Here is a 19,996-nt window from a genome sequence, read left to right on the forward strand (position 1 = left end):
TTCAGAAGTGCAAAGAAAACAAAAACTTCAAGATCATATTTGCATCAATACATGAATGAATTTCAGCCTATTTTGGACTTTTTCTATGTTTACTAAAGAAGAAACTTACCTGAAGGATCTCAAGAGCCTGTAAGATCTTCCAAGATCAGCAACTCTTCTGCACAGAGGGGCCACAGCCAGTTCCATCTATAGAAAGATAAATACAGTATATATGTTTGTGCTCTATCACAATTATCTAACAATTTACTCATGACCCCCCCCCCCCCCCCGAGTGAATATTCAGTGAAGGCACAACAGATACTTCCTATAAGCTGAACTCCTATGAGACTCAGAGATCTTCTGCACTAAATTCTGAAAATGTAAATTTTTGCTACAACAGATTGCAATATTTGACTGCCTGACGTAAACAGTTTAATTCCCAGAATACAAGTGATCACATTGAAGGATAAGAGATTTCAGCTCTGAAGCATGAATAGTGAATAAAGCTCTAGAGTATAGCATAGCTCCTAATTTGAGAATGAGGACAACTAATTCTATTTATTAACTGGGTTAGGCTACATTCACATCTGCAATGGAGATTCCGTCATGGTGTCTGCTAAAAATGCACAGAGGAAAAAGTCCTGCAGAGGACTTTTTCCTCCACTGGTTTCCGTTTAAAAACGACAGACCCCCTTATAGTCAATGGGTTCTATCGGACTTTGTGGGTAACCGCTTTTTTTGGTCCGCCTCTCCATTATTCTGGTCCTCTGACAGAAAAGAACAACAGAGAGGCAGTGCTAGTGTGAATGTAGTGCAACTTGCCTTTTTTCAAGATGATGTGTAAGTGTATTCTATCTATCTATCTATCTATCTATCTATCTATCTATCTATCTATCTATCTATCTATGTCTTTATTATACCTTTATTTCACATTACTTTTATAGCACCACAGTTCTGTATTCACTTTCCACTGATTCACATCTGAGTATTTGGTGCCTTGTCTTATCAAAATGTTTAATAAAGTAAATTACAAAACCATCTTCTCATATGCGACATATAAGAACAATTACTAAGAGTCAGACTCTTATGATATATAATTACTATTCATACACTTATTTTCTGCAGTGACTTTTCTCTCTATATCTAATAATACAACTGAACACACAGTATACATAATATATAAAGGTCACCAGGTAATGGATTTATCTCAACCTTTCTGATGGTTTTCCTCCCTGTTTGAACATGTGTTCTAGTACTTGTCATGTGCATTTAGATGAAAATTCATATATTACGTATATGCAATATATAAAGAAAATCAAATAATTCAGAAAACTTGTGAAAATGTGGAGGCAAAAAAGAATATGCAGCTCAACAGATATCTGCCAAAAGATGCAGTCACATCAGCTACATCCAACACAGAAGAAATAATATTTGTAACTAGTTCTATGTTTCCTATCAGAATAATTGAACACACAGGACTGGTGTGAACTTAGTCCTACAGTCCTCATGCATATACAGTATATTAAGGTGCAATAAATATTACTCACTATATTGGTTTACACATTTACTATATATATTCTGAAACAGTTCCTAAACCAGTGGTTCTTAACCTTGTTTGAGGAACCGAACCCACCAGTTTCATATGCACATTCACCGAACCCTTCTTTAGTGATAAATCAAATATGATTTTTTTCCAAATTCGAGACATAGATACTGTATATGTTTTTTTTTACTGGTGAACAAAATGAACTGTGCATATGGCCTAGGGTTCGATCGAACCCTGGTTAAAAACCACTGTCCTAAACTTTCAGGTTCTCTGCATGGACTTACTCAACAGAAATGGTCTAAGTTTACTTAAATGGATACATAACTGTACTGGACCTTGGTGGTGTCAGGTTGGTGCTGTAAAGCTATAGAAGATAAAGGGCTGGAACTAATGACTGAATTTTCTGCCTTGAGTAAAGCTCTGTTTACCAGGCAGATTTCAGCTCTTTAGCTCTGCGAGCATCACACGACCAGGATAGATTTCTATCCACTGAAAGAAAAGCATGAAGACTTGTACTGAAAACCAAGGGTAACGTAATAACAGATTGTAAGGCGGAAAGAGACATGTTCATCCAGTTCAGCCTTTTATCCTACCATGTTGATCCATGGTAAGGCACAAAGAGAACATGAAGCAATAAGTCTTCTGCTAATACACAAAGTGTCTGTGAATTAATAAATCAGTTGTATTGTCATTTTAGCTAGATCTGAAAATGAAGCAATTTTTCCACATACAAGGGGAAAATATAATTCCCTGCACCAAATGTTACAACCAGAAAAAATCCCAGAATAAACAACTCAACAACCCAAAGTCCCATAATCTCACTGCTCTTACAGTAAAGAACTCCATTCTATGTTGGTGTAGAAACCAGTTCTGGACATGACTAGTGCACGGCAGAGCTTTGCATACATTTTTATCATGCAAAAAACACCATTTATTTGCAGACACCAGAATACTCCTTTAAAAGACTGAGTTTTTATAGAGGTGTTCAGATATGTGTGATTCAGTTCTGAAATCCTCCAATGCGGTTAGCATAGTCCAAACATTTCTAAGGACAAACTTCCATTTCCAACTTTATTGCTCTGTGCCCATAAAATGTGGCATTCTGGGCGTCACTTCATAACAAGCTGCGATGCGGTTAGCATGTATGGCAATACAAATCTGACAAAGATGTCAACATTTGGAAATGACAAATAGCAATAAGTCTGATCCTATTAAAGTGAGCATTGGTGAATCAATAAATCAGTTGTGCTTATTTATAACTAGATGTGAAATGCCAGCCTGGTGAAAAGGAGAATGTTAATGAAATATATTTGTCATAGGAAACACTGCTTAACACTACAGCTCAGAATGGATCTTTAAATGCCAATGACAGATGTCACAATGTAACCCTCTCCAAATGGCATAACACAGCATTCACTGGGCCCCATGTCATGAAATAAAATAGTTTCACCCTAGATTTTCTTAGATGTGCACTGTTCTGACATCCTATAGGTGAAAAAGTATCCCATAAAGATAATTGGGATATTACTGACTAAGTTTAATGTAAGTTCTAATACAATAATGATGATTGTGTAAATGTGTAAATCATGAATACTAGTACTGACAGACAGCCCTATAATGAATAGAAGAAACATGTCCTTCATGTAGCGACTATTAAAATGCCAAATAAATGTCAAAGAATCTTTGATTGACCCACAGAAGGCCGGTCACATTAACTACACACAGTGAAAAGGTTACATCTAAAAGATGTACAAACCTGGGCATAGAGTATAGAAGAAAGTACTCAGAAGAGTCAGGCTGTGGCTGCTGTAATGACAAGATGAATGCTCATAATACAGCATGGTCAGGGGTAGTACATTGCTGTCCCTTTTCCATAAGCCCTATTAGGAGAGCTTCCATAGTGGTGTATTGCATAAACAATTCATGTGCTGTAGGCCTTATGTAGGTAGAAAATATCTGTCCGCCACCTCCCCATCTCCCATCTTTCCGTGTTTCTTTGGGCATCTTGTTCTCTTGCCTTATCTTATGGAAGTTAATTTTAGTGGAGATTTACATTAAACATGATATATATACTACTTTAATTATACTCTTCCTATTGAAATGAATCTCTTGTGGCTGTAACATTGTCCTTATAGTCATTTGTTAGCTTTGTCCTGATTAGTTTCATGCTTGGCAATAATTCACAAATAAGATACATCATACTTATTAACAGCGCTGGAGTGCGGAGAGCCAAGGCTGTATTGGCTGAATTTACTTGAGACTCAATCTCTTCCAATTGTCCTCTCCTTTGCCTAATTCACAGCATCAAATCTTCCAAGATTCCCAGTAGACCTCATGCTACTTACATCTTTATTAAGAGCCATTAGTAATCATGAACACTATACACATGATGCAGGACACATTACTGAAACGGAAAAAATGGTAATGTGCTTTGTCTATAGGATTGCCCTTCTTTGTATTCTCAGTTCATACATTTCCTCAGCTGATCATCCTTTCCTATACCAACAGCCAACTAAAGATTTTTTTCTAATTAAAATGTTGAATTAAGTATATGAACTCAACAACCAAATAAAGAACTATTATTATTTCTAATATTCTCCTTGCATGTATTTGTGAACTGATGGCCTAAAACATAATCAAATACCTAGCGTAAAATATATGCTATTACTTTGACTGCAATTGTAAGTCAGGATTCCACTTCCTGGAAGCCTCATATAGCTGCAGTTTATTTTATATCACTATTAATAGGATTCAGTAAGATATCAGGCTTTTTATACTATTAGTTGTACTTATATTCCTACTAGCCTCTGCCCGTGGCTTCGTCTGCGTGTTGTTGGACTCGATGAGCCGCCTATATTCAGCAAACTGCTGCCGTCGATGGTTCGCCTACTTCGGCAGCTCTCAAGCTGTTCCTCACGCCATGCTTGGTTCTGGCATCTCAGCAGCTCGCTGGGACGCCATATAATGAGCGTGTTGTTGGCGTTGATAATCCGCCTGCTCCGGCATTTCAGCAGCTCTTAAGCTGGCCTGCCACTGAACTTGTTCCTCGCACCGTGCCTGTGATTGTTTCGGTTTCTCAGCAGTTCACTAGGACGCCATATAATGAGTCTATTGTTGGCGTTGATGATCCCCCTCAGCTCCGCTTCAGTTGAACTCTGACTTCTGGCTGCCTTCAAAGCTCTCAATGTTTTAGAATTTTGCAACAAATTATATTTTCTTTTTCCCGTCATGTTTAAAATTGGCAAACTGCCAATTTGGATTAAAGGTGTTTTCCCATCCAGTGTATCAGCACTGCCTGGAGCAGATCGGATAATATGCAAATGAATATACACAATGGACTCAGGGTTAGCTGCATGTTTATGTAGAGAGATAACAGACCTGGTTTTATCAGCAAACCAATTAACTGAGATAAGCTGCTGCCAAGAGCAGTTTAATATAGTATATGAACATAAATTCATAACAGTTGTGAAGCCATGTCATTTACCAAGATAAAAAGTAGCCAATGTTTTAATCGAGGTTACAAACTATCTATGTGCCAAATTTCATCCAAATCAGTTCAGTGGTTTTTGCGTGAAAGATTAACAAACACACAGACCCACAAACTTTAAGCTGATCCAGTAACCCAGTTTCTGTCTACTGCTTCTGACTAGTAAGCTCATGAAGGAGACGTTCTAAAAGGTTGTTATGGATAATGATAGAGCATAGTTAGTGACAGTATAATAGGGAATTATGTCTGGCAATATGAGGCACTGTAGCTGACACTGTGATAAGGTACTGGCTTTCATATGCTACTTTGCCAGTCCAATATTAAATTACATGTCACCCACATTAAATATGCAATAAATTTTCATCATCAATTTTCATTGTAAATTCAATCTCAGTAAATGTATCTTTATACCTACATTTCAGTTTCTAGTAACTGAGAATGCTCAATCGTACGTTACTTTCTATAGAAGACAGCATATAGATAGTACAGTAGCTTAGTAATACGCAAAATCATATGAATATGTCAATTCTTGGACATGTTTTTCACGACCGATTTGCATTTTTTTTTCATGGACCTATTCATATCAATAGGCAGATCTAGTGCATAAACCAACATAATTGGTTTACCTCATTCATGTGCCATATGTTGGATCCCTCATACTCAAGGTTTATGAGAAGTCATGATGCAAATGGACTTTTGCCTGAACAGTCAATTGGCCGATGGTCACCAGTTTGTGAGACTGCCACAACCAGTTAAATCAACAAAACAGCTCTAAGTTTCAACATATTGTGGCATAGCTATGAAGATTTCTTATTATACTGTAGATGTGGACTAGATACACTTCACTATAGCTAAGTTACAACTGCTGCACCAGGAAGCCACCATGAACAACCTATTCACATCACTGTACAACTGCAGTAGTTTTTTCTTTGCACCTGAACCTCACTCTTCAGACATCTGGAAACCTATTCTGAGGGCTGACTGTAAGGTAACTGGATCACCAGTATAGTCACTATAATTTATGGTGGATTAAATTCATTAAGAAGCACTGCAATAAAAAAAATAAGACTACTACTAAATACTCATACAGTAGAATGACTAAATATGTAAATCTAACCTATAAACTAAGAGGGAAAACCCCACAAAACAACCACAACTGTGAGCTGTGCAGGTGCGCGAGCTCTGACAACCCCATGGACACTACACTAGTCAAGCTTTATTATTAGATTTGTGGCCATGAGCTTTTCAATAAAAGCAATTATGTTTATTCAATTAGTAGGTTAGTTTTCCCTTAACTCCATCTTCTAACTAACACAGGACATTTTCCCAGCTGCCTGAAATAATCAATGTGTAAACTGAATTTCCAAGGTGACATTCTCTGGTAATCGTGCCTGGATTAAGGGAATAAAAGTACATCAGGACCAAACGATACCTCAGAGACAATGTACTGGAGAGATGGATTGAAGGACCCCATATGAAATGGATGAGCGGGTGAATTTATTCATACAGTTACTTTACAGATGACTGCAAGATTCCAAATGTCACAGACAAAAAACACATAGAAATACCGGCACAGGGAAATGGCTTTTGTATCATTTCTAATAGGAAGAGCACAAAACTAAAAGAACATAGAAAAGCTTTGTTGTAACTGTGATTTACAAAGAGATAGAAAAAACTATCATATAATACCCCAAAATGAGGAATTCAGAGAACTAGAGTGTGAACTGCTAATACTTTTTATTCCAAACTGAGACTTGTTCTGAAGGACCAGGAATTGTCACCATACCAAGTGAAAATATGCAAGTTACAGACAATCTGAGCCTTTTCTATAGATTCCTTACATCTGCCAGATTTACACAATATAACATTATGGAGGACTTTCATAAATCTCCCCCACTGTATCTTACTGCAAGCCTTCTACAGAAGGCTTTGCTTTACATTACACTTACACTAGCAATTTGGGCATGCACAAATCTTGGTGTTTCAACGAATTCACGTTTATACTCTTACCTGTGCAAAGTCAGCTGCAAGCCTCATTTTTCCTCCTTCACCAAGTGGCCTCAGAAGACTTGCATTGCGTATAAACAGTTCGATGGCTCTTTGAGCAATGGCTTCAGTATTATCATAAACAAATTCAGAGCAGTCAAAGTGGCGAAAGTAGTCATTCATGACTCTTGCAATAAAGCCTTGTAATTCTTTCATGTACAAGGAACATTGAACATCTAGCTTTCCTGAATTCATGACATTTCTGAAAATGAGAAAATGCACACATTGAAATTAATGATAGATTACATTGTTTCAGTATATAAGGGAATTGCTATCAAAACTCAAATTTCACATTAAAGGGTACCATCACAGTTTTCATCAAAAGTTGAATTATCTGCATGGTGTTGCTAAGCAATCTGATCTCTGCCTATATAAGCCTTTGTATATGATATCATATCCGTTTTTGTGCAGATAATAGCCTCATTACAGCTGAAGCACATTTTGCCTTTCTGCCTGAGACAGGGGATACGTATAATACAGAGCAGACTGCCCTTCCCAAATCCATTACTACTACTGCTGGTTTCTTTGTACATGTATTATTCTGCCAAAAGTAATAGAAAAGTCCAAGTGAACATAACGTAAGAGATCCAGGGACACTGAACTGCAAATCCAGGTTATGATGCATCTAAAAAGATTTCTGGATACAAAGAGAGAACAATAAGCTGAGCACAATAAGGAAAGCTGCTTGCAATCTATGACTACCATCCCTTCAGCAGTAACACAAGCAACTAGTCAAAAATAGGTAGAAGTAGCTAGATTATCTTTACTGAAGAATCCTCTCTGTGAAGTGTACAGGCAGGGTAAACTGTAGGGAAACATAGCAACTCTAGAGAGGTTTTCAGGCAGACAACAGCAACATTTTAAATAAGCGATCTGAAAAGATATTGGCTCAAAATAAAATTAAGTATGAAAAAAATGAAGGCAACATAGTATATACTCAGCTGACAAAAAAATAATGGACCAAGATGGAGTTGTAATCTGTGGAAATTTTCTATTATATCACCCCAGCAAATGGGGCAGTGAGTCACCCCACAGTAAAGGAATGAGGTGTGCAGGAATGAAGTGCTCACCAGATCGTCTCCATACTTGAAATGACCCATAGTGTATAATAGCAGTTCCAGTTCGGTTGTGTTCGGTCTGAACAAAGCTTCTGATGGAACCTTGTGAGGTTCACACAATACAGTACATACTGTAAAAGTGGTGTGGTTTAAAAGGGGTGTGACCTAAATAATCCCCATAAAAGGTAAAATGCTAAATAAATTGCAATTTTGATTCAGATCATAATCGACCAGCCCTACTCAGAGGGGATAAAACATTATTTCTAAAACCTGAAGGGTTAAATCCCTGGATAAATCAAATCTGTTATAACTCCATTTAGGGTCACGCATAATTTTATACCATTTCAGATTAAAAAAAAATTTGCTGAATACTTTGTACTGAATCGCTCATGAGAACTAGGGTTATAATTAATCTAACTGTAAATTACTGGAACCTTATTTCTGGAAGGAGGTCGAGGCATAGACTTACTAGTAGGGAAGGAATTTATCCCCTACTGTCATGTAATTTGTGCCCAATACTGTAGGGTTAAAGGTTGAAATTGAACTTGGATGAACCTGCATTTTGGAGCCAGAAGAGGAAAATAACAATTCTATTCTGTTGCATAACTAACATATACCATTTACCATAGAATCAGAGCGCACAAAAACTATGTCCATGTTTTCATAACTAAGTCCATAAATGGCAAGGCTTTACTCATCAAAGCCTTCAAATTTCTCAATACAAATTTCATATACACATAAAAGTAAAAAAACAAAAACAACTCACCCAGAAAAGTCTTCTTGATGCATGGTTATTATAATGGCCTCAACCGAGTCACTCACAGAATTAATTAGAGGCTGCACCGCACTTCCCATAAGATTATCGATAGTCTAAAATAAATATAGATAGTAAATCGACAGTCAGCTAAATTGATCATGGTGAAATTACTCAAAAGGATTATTTCTGTAATTTTGCATCCATGACATTCTGTCTCGCACTTTAATTGCTTAAAGCATATGTCACTAAATGCACGCTATGCGATCAGGATTGGCGATACGTGAATTACTGAAACCATATACATATAGGGTCGTAGTATGTAAAAACTAGAAATGATTGTTCATTAATCATAATTGAGGAAAAATGTTTAATTAATGACGATTTTGATCATAATCGTGCAACCCTATTCAGTTTCATCTCATTAACTTTCATCTTATCTTTGTTTAATAATAGAGATGAGCGAACGGCATTCGATTGAATTGGTATTCGATCGAATATCAGGCTGTTCGAGGTATTCAATTCCAATCGAATACCACAAGGCAAACGCACTAAAAATTCTTTTCCCCTCCCACCTTCCCTGGCGCTTTATTTAAACCAATGACTGTGCAGGGAAGGTAGGATAGGAAGTAGGAAAACGTAGGCATCGAAAAAAAATCGGAAAAAGTAATTGGCTGGCTAAATCAGGTGACCTCCACTTTACACGAATAGTGGATTTCAGATTCGGTTCATATGAGACTGTAAACTAGACAGGGATAGATGTACTGGCAGGGTTAGCTAGGAATTAGCTTTATTTAGGTAGGAATCTTACTCAAACAGCTCTTTGGGGCTCTATACACCTTCCTTGCCAGCCCGAGATACATACAAGAGTACGGTCAATGTATTCCTGTGGGAAAAAGTCAGCTCCTGCATACCGCAAGCTGCCAGCGATCCCGACTAGCATATGGTGCGCTGCCACGATGTGTTTGCATTGAACTTACTCTCGCATTTAGCTCAGGCTGGTCTCATCACTTTCAAACTTCACCTGTAAGCACATCTTGTGGCAGCCCATTATATGCTAGTCGGGATCCCTGGCAGCTTGCATTATGCGGGAGCTGCCTTTTTCTCATAGGAATGCATTGACCAGCGTTGATTGGCCAAATGCCATACAGTGTACAGCATTGGCCAATCAACGCTGGCTCTGCCAGAGGCTTGTCTGTGAGGAGGCGGAGTCTAAGATCGGTCCACAGCAGTCTCCATTGTGGTCCGATCTCAGATGTAGCAGCGCTCAGCACACAGCCAGCTCTGTGTTCAGTGCATAGCCAGCTCTGCTACATCTCAGATGTAGCACTCTGCTACATATGAGATGTAGCAGAGCTAGCTGTGCGCTGAACACAGAGCTGGCTGTGCGCTGCTACCTCTGAGATGTAGCAGAGCTGGCTGTGCGCTGAACACAGAGCTGGCTGTATGCTGAGTGCTGCTACATCTGAGATGTAGCAGTGCTGTGCGCTGAACGCTGCTATATCTGAGATGTAGCAGAGCTGTGCGCTGAACTCTGCTACATCTGAGATTGGACCACAATGGAGACTGTTGTGGACTGATCTTAAACTCCGCCTCCTCCAGCAGAACCAGCATTGATTGGCCGAATGCTGTTCACTGTATGGCATTCGGCCAATCAACGCTGGTTAATGCATTCCTATGGGAAAAAGTCAGCTCCCGCATTATTAGTGGTGTAATACAGTGACTTGGGCGTGTTAGATGCCCCCAGGCATGCTTCCCCTGCTGTCCCAGTTGCATTCCAGAGGTGTTGTCATCATTTCCTGAGGTGTCACAGTGGACTTGGTGACTCTCCTGAGTTGAATAGTGCTTTCCCCTGAAACAAAGCTTTTTTTCCCCATAGACTATAATGGGATTCAATATTCATTCGAATAGTCGAATATTGAGGGGCTACTCGAAACGAATATTTCACTGTTCGCTCATCTCTATTTAATAACGCTTTAGAGAAAAAAATTACTCTCAATGTCTAATATAAATAATAAACTTACATACATTTGTAATATAGTTTACCACAGAACCATTCTATCTGAATATAACCCTTTCTTTAATAAGATACTGTATAAAGTTTCTTATAATCACATGCATTATTCATTTATGAAAAGTTGTTTTATAACTGGAGATACAGCTGAGTTTGTGTCTTCAGTGTATACAGTTCGTTGCCTAGGTTTCAGCTCTTTTATGTAACTGCAGTGGTCAGATTGATGATCAGTCACTTTTCACCACCAGCTTTATTCTTTTCTCTGTGACTAATTGATAATGGAACAGTCAGACTGCTCTGCAAAGAGAAAAGGGCTAGAACAGTCCCTTGGTCAGCGCCTCTGTTATATCTGCAGGTAAATCCAGAAATAATTGTGCAGTTTAATCTCAGCTTAGTGCTGGTCTATTAAGTTAAGCCTGCCCACTAACTTGTCAATAACAACCAGGAAGTGGAAGGGGGAGGAGAGGGGAAAGCAGGTGAAACCCTGAGACACACACCACTGTCTCGGAAGCACGTGTCTAGTTTAGGCAGGTTCACATCTGAGTTCGGTATAGACTATAATGGGGTCTGTGTGTTTTCTGCAAAGTGTACACATGAATCATACGGAGAAAAAAGTGCTTCTTGCATACTTTTCTCTCTGCATGATTTGTGAGGACACTGCATGGAAAACACATGGACCCCATTATAGTTTATGGGGTCCGTGTGGATTCTTAGTTAACCGCTTTTTATTGCGAATAGGTTTCCGTTCGGGGGTCCCCAAGTGGACTCTACGAACGGAATACTAAATGTAGATGTGAACTAGGCCTTAGTGCTGTATGCTTCTCATGACCAAAAAGCAAACTCTTTCAGAAATTAAATAACGTTATAGCAAACACAATACAATTGTCACATTCAGAGGTGTAAATCCAAAACAATCATTAAGCTAATTGTTTAAAAAAAAATTTAAATAACTTTTCAATACATCTTATTACCTTCATGGCAGCAGTTATATTCTGTTCTGCAGCTGCTGAAAGTGGACCCTGACCGGATATAACCTTCAAGTAGAATAAAGATGCAGTATTAGGAAACATTTATATTGCTGTATAACAGGTAGAAAATTGAAATACAGGTTCCAAATATAGCAACTATATCTGACAGGAATACACTATAATAAATATTAATGAGTGCCATACATAAATTCAGACAGACACAAACAAGCTGGCAGGTTTGCAATCAAGGTGAGATACTATTTTAAGGCCCTTCAGATGTATACAGTGGCAAGGCTCAGTTCCCTTGAGGATTTTATTTAATAGCTAGTAGAAAAAAAATGAAATTTTCCTGCTGTATTCAATGCAATTTTACAACAGCAGTTGTCCAAGAGCTTAAAGGGGTATTCCCATGAACATACGGTAACTATTTTTAAATTTGTAGATAATTAAAAGTTAAAAAACATTTTTTTGCAAATATAAGTAATTAAACATTTTGGAGAGTTTTGAAGATTTTTTCTAAATATCTTGTGGTCACAGTCTGTTATCTTGATCAGTTGCCAGTGGATATGACCATGAATGCAGGAACTTTCTAAGGTCAGAAAATCCACCATGATTTCCTTCTTATGGCCTTCTCATACATGTAGTGTCCCTGTCTGATGACCCTGCTGCAATAAGAAAATCAAGACCACAAGAAAGTTCAAGACCATAGAAAGTTTCTGCATTTGTGGTCGTATCCATTGACAACAGTGCAAGACAACAGACTGTCACCACTAAGATAATTAGAGAAAATCTTTAAAACGCTGCAGAATTTGTAACTAATTATATATGCAAAAGCGGAATAACAGGAGCTCCTGCCGCTGCTGGCTTCATGCAGGGCAGAAGCATAGCGATGTTGCAGGCACCTGTGCCGGCGTCTACACTCCCCGGCATCCGCCTCTCTATTACAGCGGATGCTGGGGAGTGTAGACGCCGGCACAGGTGCCTGCAACATCGCCCTGCATGAAGCCAGCAGCGGCAGAAGCAATGCTGCTATTCCAGAGGGGAGGGGGAGGCAGAGGAGCGGATTAACAGGAGCTCCTGCCGCTGCTGGCTTCATGCAGGGCAGGCACATAGCGATGTTGCAGGCACCTGTGCCGGCGTCTACACTCCCCGGCATCCACTGTAACTATTACAGCGGATGCTGGGTCAGTAGTCACACTGTGAAGGCTACACTGGTCTCACTAGCTATGAGCGTGCACGCAGGGCCAACGGCATCTCGCCGCTGGCTTTGCATATGTAACACCGCCCACCAATGACGCAACAAATCCGGAAGACAGAAGAATTTTCAGCAACGAAGACTGGTGAGTATGCGACGTGGGAATACCCCTTTAAAGGTGCTGTCCATGATTAGAGAAATATCAAAAACAGCACCACATCTGGTAATGCACTGCAGTTAAGGAAGCTTAGCTGCAATACCACATACAACCTATGGACAGGCGTGGCATAGTTTTTCAAAGAAAGCATCCACGTTTTATGAATTCTGGTCAATCCCATTAAATACAGAGGGAACTTGCCATAAATATGGGACTACAATCTTATTGTGTTTCCCACTCCAAGATCACTATGTGCTTCGTTCAAGATTAGAAAAAAAAAAAGGTGTCAGTTTTAACACACAGTCACTGATATGGACGAGAAAAAAAATGTGCTATTACTACCTTGTTAGAAAAAGTAATAAGGTTGTCATTAAATCATTTTTAGCAATGTCTACACAGATTGCAAATAATACTAAATAATACTAAACCGCCTAAAATGATATTCACAGATTTCAGAATCACTGTTAACGTGGCTTAATGTAACTAAAATAAAAGAGCTAGAACATCTGAAATTGTAACCCGTGCTTTGATAAATAGGCACCATCTGCACTGCAAATACTGTCCTTAATCACATTTCAGACAATTAGCTGAAAGAGATGAAACCAATTCAGAAACTTACTGAAAAACAGAGTATATCACAATTGGAAAATAAAATAAACCTTCCTCTCGTCCTCCCTCTCCATATATATATATATATATATATATATATATATATATATATATATATATATATATGGAGAGGGAGGACGAGAGGAAGGTTTATTTTATTTTCACGTTGATATTCTTGCCTCTAATTAAGGCTATCTTTCACATGACTCATATCATCTGAAAATATAAATCTGTGCAAATGTAAAGTCCAATTAAGAAGTTGGTATAAGGTGTATAAGATGGAGATTTATTTTTTTCAAAAATAAGAATGGATTCCAAAGGACAAAAATCACTTACAAGAAAAACTGAAGCATAACTCAAAAAGAAAACATATATCTTGTAAGGTACAAAAAACACAAATTCCAAACTAATATTGTCCTGCTCTAACAGTAACCTACAGTACTGAATGTTTTCAGAAACAGAAGTGTCAATATTTTATTGTGGTCAATTAACAAAAAGCAAAGTGAATGGACAAAAGAGAAATCTAAATAAAATCAGCTTTTGGCGTGACCATTCCCTTGCTTTCAAAACAGCATGGCTTCTTCTAAGGCCCAGTTCACATCTGCGTTTGGGTTTCCGTTCGGGGAGTCCGCTTGGGGACCCCCCGAACAGAAACCTATATGCATTAAAAAGCGGTTACCTTCAGGAAACCCGCGGACCCCATAAATTATAATGGAGTCCGTGTGGTTTCTGCATGAAACATGTGGAGAGAAAAGTGCTGCTTGCAGGACTTTTCTCTCGGCATGATTCGTGTGGAAACCGACCGGAAACTACACAGATCCCATTATAGTCTATGGGTTCCGAGGGTTTCCCAGGTAACGGCTTTTTAATGCATATAGGTTTCTGTTGCAGGACTAGAAAAACTTTAAAAAAACATACCGTCAAATGATGAACAGCAACTGATCTCAAGGTACCAGATTAAGTATAATTGGGTCCATAGGGTGTCCATTTTCAAAGAGACATTGCTGGACTAAAAAGTTGGTCTTGCATGACTTTTCTGCCTTGAATTTTTGCTGTACTTTGCATCAGTTTCTAATATTTACCTGTACTATTCATTTATGGGACGTGTTTTTATAATTGGAGGAACACTTTCATTTTGAGATTTGACAAAAATAAACTGCCCGAAGCCCAATGGCAGATCCCGAAGACACCTGCGCCAGAAGACGACATAGCAGAGGACGCGGCGGAGAGGTGTGCTAGTAGAAGATGGAGGCGGTGCTGGAGAGTTTTCAAGCACCACAGGGGACACCCCCAGTGGTGCGAGAAATTTCATTAGCATAACGAAGAAAACCGGGAATATCTACCGAACGGCGGCGCGGAGAAGAATTCTAAAGGTAGGAGAAGTATAGGGATTCTAATGATAGAATGCCTTTAATTTTAAGATGCTAATTTGGACCTACATAATATCATAATAAGAGTAGTGCCATGAAGATGCCATTAAAAGTCTGCAGAGAATAAGTAATATTGTTTTTTTTTCCCATTTTATTTCCCATTTTTCCCACTACATTTTTTATTTTAATTAATTTTTCATTGTGTCATTAAACTACTGTCATTATCAACCTGGGCCAGGCCTCAAAGGAACAGAAAACAGCTTTCTATAGGGAAATCCCAAAGTAAAGTATAGTACATAAATTCTCTTACATTTCCTAATATCTGGGCTGAGGTTCCCTATAAACAATTAGCAATGTTGTGACTTGTTAAAGACTCCTTGACAGTGAAATGGCACCTTTTACCACTTCACAGCTCAGAGAGTGAAAACACACCAATCTATCAGAGATGAAAAAGTGAGTATGGCTATGTGACTTCTAGATTAAAAAACCTTTTTTGCAGGGTTTCATCTTGTATGAAAGAATCCCTGGTGATTCCAGCACAAGCTCAACCAATGTATTAATGCAGTACGATGGATCAATGTGAAGCTATGACATGAAGCAGGTGTAACCACTATGATCCCTAAGGAAAACCTAACTAATACATTAAAACCAGGGCTGACCAAATCTCTTTCGTGTATCACTCAGTTATGGTACCCTATAAAAGAGTAGCTACAACATATGGCTGATATCCTGCCCAAACATGTTCACCAATTATCGCACAAGTATATAATCTGCAATCATTAGCGACCACAAAGCAAAGAGCCATAAGATAGCAAACATTAAATGTGTTACATATCATTGAAATGGATGGTGTGTTTTAAGTTGGCAAATTCTGTACTTGCAGATGGTTAAACTTATTGTAGTAACAGTAAACTTTGCCATACTCATGAAGTTTTTATTGGCTGAAATGGCCAACTTTGAATGGAAAGCAACTGGCTATGTAAATGCTGTGAACACTCAGATCGGCCATGCTGCATATTTTTGCACTACTGTTGGATGAAAACACCAGTCGTGGCATAACGGCTGCTTCTGGAAAATCATCAGCCAATAGGTGCATTCTGTGTTGTTGTTTTTTTTTAGATATAAAAACTAAAGTGCTCACCTGATCAGCCAGTTAGTTGTTAACAGTGATAGTGCTCTGTTCATACAATGGATCCCATCATTCACTGCATGGCAGCATAAAGTCTGGCTATAGTTTAATGTATATAGATAGCCTTTGGCTAAGAAGCAAGACAGCTAGGTCTCTATCATCTCAGTGCACCCTTTGGTACAATCATACATAGGATAATAGTCTTACTACTAGGGGATTTTCACATGCTGCAGACTCTACTTGGAGCATACCTGCAGGCAATGTATTTCAATGGGATTGTGCCTCATTTCCATGCTCCAGAACGAAAAAAAAAATCAGATCAGGTCCAGTTCACATCTGCGTTTGGTATTCTGTTTGGGAACATGGGGACCCCTCCCCGAATGGAATACAGAACGTATTGAAAAGCAATGTGCTTAGGAAAGCACACGGACAGCCGCACTTGGATGTGCACACGTGGAATACCGTCTGAACTAGCCATAATACTGAATTTTCATTACTGAAACTGAACTGTTTTTGAAAGCCCATCTACACCGCTAGTACAGTGGGACAGTTTAGACTCCCCAGAAGAAACAAACTCAAGATAGCAAAGACGGAGATATAAGCTTTTATACACTTACAGGCCTCAGTATTCCACAATTATTATGATAAAGTAATTGAAACGGCATACTTTATAGAATACCAATCCTTGTTGATATTATACCGTATTGATATGAGTGTATGGATAGTTCCTCCAACGGCATGCAAGACATTAAAAGTCATGATGTGATAATGCGAGTGGTGCACTGGTTGGCCATAATTTCAAGAACAAAATTATCTTTGTTAATAGAGATAATAAACCATGCCTAGTGAGCGTGCATATAAGTGTTGCAAATGTTCATCTTTTGATTACATTTATTTATATTGATAATAAAGCATGGAGAAGAACTTCATTTATCAGAAGGCTCATATGGCTTGAATTTACAGACTTCATTTCAATGAGATCAGCGGCATAATCACATTTTCTCCAGCAGCAACTACTAAAAGCTGTATAATTAGGTTTATTTGGAGCAGCCGAAGGTCAAGCCCTTCCTATACCATGTAGGTTACAAAGTATAGAGGCACAACATTCAACGCCAAAAGCTACAGTATGGACATCTGCAGCATTGTAAGAGTGATGGGACTGTCCTGCTAAACCTAACTCTACCCACGTATTTTTTATTATTTATCTAAGCATATGGTACAGAACAACACACCTTTAAAGCCAGAGAAGACATACACAGGAAGGCAACCAACTGGATCATGAGAAGTGATCATTTGATGTCAACCTCTCATCAACAGGCATGCTTTCCCTTTCAGCATAGTACTATGCTTTGTGATGCCACATGCAGTATTACAAGAGTGAGAAAAAACCAACAAACAGAAGTACCCATACAAAACCTTAAAGAAAACTTTGGTATCTTTAAGAGCTATCAAACAGTCCAATGTGTTATGTATACACTCAAGTTTAATTATGATATCTCTGGTCTGGAAGGCAAATATGTACACAACAGTCACATTTCTAAAGTCTTCATCATGTGGGATTTTCCAGGCAGATAGACTGTAGTGCTTTATAGAATGATTTAAAGGGGTTATTGGGTTTCTAAGATCGATAGCCTATCCTTAATATTAGATTTTTCAGGGGTCCGACACACACTGGGGAACCCCGCAGACCACAGGCACCAAGGCAGAATATGCTGCATTTAAAATCGCATTCCCAACTGTGTTTTTAACTAGTGATTTCTCCATTTGTGTTAAAGCTAGACCTGCAATCTCTCAGCTTTGATATGACACCACTTTTATAGGTGTTATAACTGGAGATACAGCTATTTAAATTGACCCCCCCCCCTTCCCTTTAAATACAGTATTGATCTTCTTGACAACCCTTAGAACATGGCTAGGGAGGACTTTAGAGCTTGTTTTCTATTAAAAGAAAGTAAAATGGTTGATAAAGCACATTAAAAACCACCTGGGGCACATGTGGTTTTTTATACCATTAGAAAGCAGACAGTGCACTGAATTCAATACACTGTCAGGCTTTCCCGTTCTGTGCCCCCGGTGAAGTGCTATCGGTGCCGGCAGCGTAGCTCTTCACTGTCAGAAGGGCGTTTCTGACAGTCAGTCAGGAACGCCCTTCCTCACAGTAGTGTTTATAGTGCTGTACTGTGAGAGTGGTGAGGAACGCCCCCCCAGTACTCGTTTATGGAAGAGTACTATCAGGAGGGGAGGGGGGCGTTCCTCACCGCTCTCACAGTACAGAGCTATAGGCACTGCTGTGAGGAAGGGCGTTCCTGACTGACTGTCAGAAATGCCCTTCTGACAGTACTGAATTCAGCGCACTGTCGGCTTTCTAGCGGTGTATTACACCTGCATGTGCCCCAGGAGGTGAAAGGTCCTCTTTAACCAAACACCCACTACACAATAGTAACTGTAAATAAAATTACTGGTGTTGAGTCCAGAGGCCTCAGGTGCATGTAGAGATGAAGTGGTGACCTGTGCACCACACTATGATGTGAATGATGGATTCTTCTCTGGACTCATTTCCAGCAATATACTTTGAATGGATACTTTATCAGAGGCGTCCAGCTATTTCAGGATTGGGCCACCTTTATTCTGAAGCAAATCATAGTGATATACGCAGGTATCATCCTCAAGTGTCAAAAGACCCATTTCACCAACCACCATAAGTCCTCCTCTACCAGCCCAAACTTCTGACACCAGGCAGGACGGGTTAATCGATTGATGTTCCTAACATCAAATTCACTTACAACAAAAGCCCAAATTCGTCTAACCAGGTGCGCTTTTACCCACTGAAGTCTTGCCTTATATTTCTGTTACACAGCAAAGGCACTCAAGCTAGTTGTCTCCAGCTATAGGCCATATGTTTGACTGTGGCATCTTTCATGGAGGAGTTATTTAAGGCCACAGGATTTATCCACTGTATGTTTTTCCCCCAGACACACCACTTTCAGCACACTCTATAACAATGTTACATGGGAAAAATACCACAATGTTAGAAGATTATTAAATACTAGCCCCGACTAATCTAGGACAGATAACTATGCCTTATTGGAACCTGCTCAAATAACTTGATATTTCTATTCTAATGTAGATTCCCTGAACTGATGCAAAGAAACCTTGTTTACTTGAAGTTATGCTGTACTCCAGGATCAAATGGACTCACCTATTCCACCAGTGTAATCTTCTAACAGTGAGATACAATAGGTAACCAGCAGATGGAGATCCAGAGTAGAACAATAATACCATACTACTCAGGATTACACAGAATACATGTAGAGGGATACAATAGCTCACAGGGGAGCCTCTGTTTCTTTCTTTACCATTCTGACTACAACCTGCTGCAATGATTTGTTCTTTTGTAATGGGATGGAAATATTCTGATAGCATACTCCAGTTTTAAGAAAATATTTCAGCCTTACATTGTCATTTTGAAAAATCTGTATTCAGAGAATTGATCTACTTTACAAGATTGTATAAAGGCAGGCAAAAATAATAAATTACTCAGTTCCTAAACTTACTTGTGTATGAAAACATAAAGGTTAAGTGGAAGTATTAAACATTTTTATCCCTACTTTTAAACGTCATTTTATTAGTTTATTGGATAATAAAATGCACAGCAGAACCAATACGCAAAATCTTAGTGTCTTG

The 19,996-nt window shown here is 38.8% G+C and overlaps 1 protein-coding gene across 1 annotated transcript in view; it reads right to left on the bottom strand.

Moving 5' to 3' along the window:
• The window catches only part of COG5 (component of oligomeric golgi complex 5), a 192,878-nt gene that overhangs the window by 16,472 nt on the left and 156,410 nt on the right, over positions 1-19,996 (bottom strand). Inside the window, exons 16-19 of the mRNA XM_075274097.1 lie at positions 11,856-11,918; positions 8,883-8,986; positions 7,023-7,260; positions 110-186 (exon numbers count right to left, since the gene is read on the bottom strand). Of these exons, the coding sequence (XP_075130198.1) occupies positions 110-186; positions 7,023-7,260; positions 8,883-8,986; positions 11,856-11,918 (482 nt within the window). The remainder of the gene's footprint in view (positions 1-109; positions 187-7,022; positions 7,261-8,882; positions 8,987-11,855; positions 11,919-19,996) is intronic.

This window comes from Leptodactylus fuscus, chromosome 5 (assembly GCF_031893055.1).
Source record: "Leptodactylus fuscus isolate aLepFus1 chromosome 5, aLepFus1.hap2, whole genome shotgun sequence".
In the NCBI taxonomy this organism is placed as follows: Eukaryota; Metazoa; Chordata; class Amphibia; order Anura; family Leptodactylidae; genus Leptodactylus; species Leptodactylus fuscus.